The 1,198-nt window shown below is 52.0% G+C and overlaps 1 protein-coding gene across 2 annotated transcripts; it reads left to right on the top strand.

The window, feature by feature from the left end:
* Window positions 1-264: 264 nt before the first annotated feature.
* On the top strand, window positions 265-1,198 carry KVP18_002279 (uncharacterized protein; the record flags this gene model as incomplete). 2 transcript variants are annotated; one of them, XM_067953038.1, is made up of 1 exon in its annotated part: window positions 265-1,198. In XM_067953038.1, a coding segment is annotated over one exon (934 nt), but the record flags the coding sequence as incomplete, so codon positions are not given. The 2 variants fall into 2 exon arrangements, with proteins under 2 accessions (XP_067814048.1, XP_067814047.1); XM_067953037.1 differs by having other exon boundaries at window positions 310-1,184.

The raw sequence follows: 1,198 nt of genomic DNA, 5'->3' as shown, positions 1-1,198 counted from the left end.
TAATAGCAGCGCGTGGTTTCGATCCACGGACCTGGGGGTTATGAGCCCCCCACTCCACTTCTGAGCTTATCCGAGTCTAGTGGGTCTGCCAGCAGATAAGCGAAGAAAATTCTCATAATCTATCATTTGGGCTCTTGCACGGTTTGGAGCAAGATACGCAGCAAGAAGGATCGCAAAACACGCCCTCAAGCAGCATACCAAAAGATACACCCCATAAGGACTCACCAAATACGCCTACAAAACCAGAAACGCCTACACAAAACTATGCGCCGCTACCGTTCACGTCGGGTTACTCGCCGTACTGGCCGGATGAATTCCGATTGCAATTTTGAGACGATTACGGCCAATTTCTCCATCTTCGAGGAGCTACCCTCCAAGATGTTGGGGATGAAGACGTTTGCCAAGATCGACATCCTGAAGTGTTTTGATTTTTTTCCACTGAGTGAGGAGAGCCGCAAGTTCTTTGCCTTTCTTGGTCCGGATGGAGAACTCTGGACGCTCAACAGCATCCCCCAGGGCTACAAGAATGCGCCTGCGGTAGTCCACGCACAGCTGAGGTCTATTCTGCATGAAGCATGCCTCCCAGACTCCTCAGCGGCAGCGAATCATTTGGACGACATTATGATTGGGGCGACACATGCGGAGGCGCTGTGGGAAGCTCTGGAGAAGATTTTGAGCCTTCTCATCGGCAAGTACAATTTCAGGGTGAATTGGCCGAAATGTGTTTTGGGAGTTCCGGAGGTTAATCACCTCGGCTACTTGTGGTCGGCTGAAGGCTACAGAATGCCGCCAGACAGAGCACTTGTGCTTCATCAGCTGCGGAGACCCACAAACCCCTCTGAGATAAGGAGCTTCCTCGCCTGGGCGTGTCGGTATGCCAGGTTCCACCGAGAACTTCCGAGAGCACTAGCACCCATCTCGGATCTATTAAAGAAGGACGCGGAGACTGTCTGGACACCCGAGCTGGATGGAGCGTTTTCGAAAGTGAAGGAACTCATCGCCTCGGATTCCACGCTCACTTACCCTGACTGGACAAAGCCATTTGAAGTCTATCTTGACTGGAGCAAAACAGCGGTATCGGCCACGTTGGAGCAAGAACAGGGACCAATTGTTTTTGAAGGACGGAAGTGCCGACAACACGAGGTGAACTACTCCTCATTCGACGGCGAGGCGTCAGCACTGAGGTTTGCCTTGAATA

Source organism: the organism of the source record quoted next (genome assembly GCF_019968955.1).
Source record: "MAG: Porospora cf. gigantea A chromosome Unknown PgA_NODE_10446_length_1198_cov_1703.99, whole genome shotgun sequence".
In the NCBI taxonomy this organism is placed as follows: Eukaryota; Apicomplexa; class Conoidasida; order Eugregarinorida; family Porosporidae; genus Porospora; species Porospora cf. gigantea A.
The sequence above is the reverse complement of the archived record's forward strand: the minus strand, read 5'-3'. Positions and strand labels throughout refer to the sequence as shown.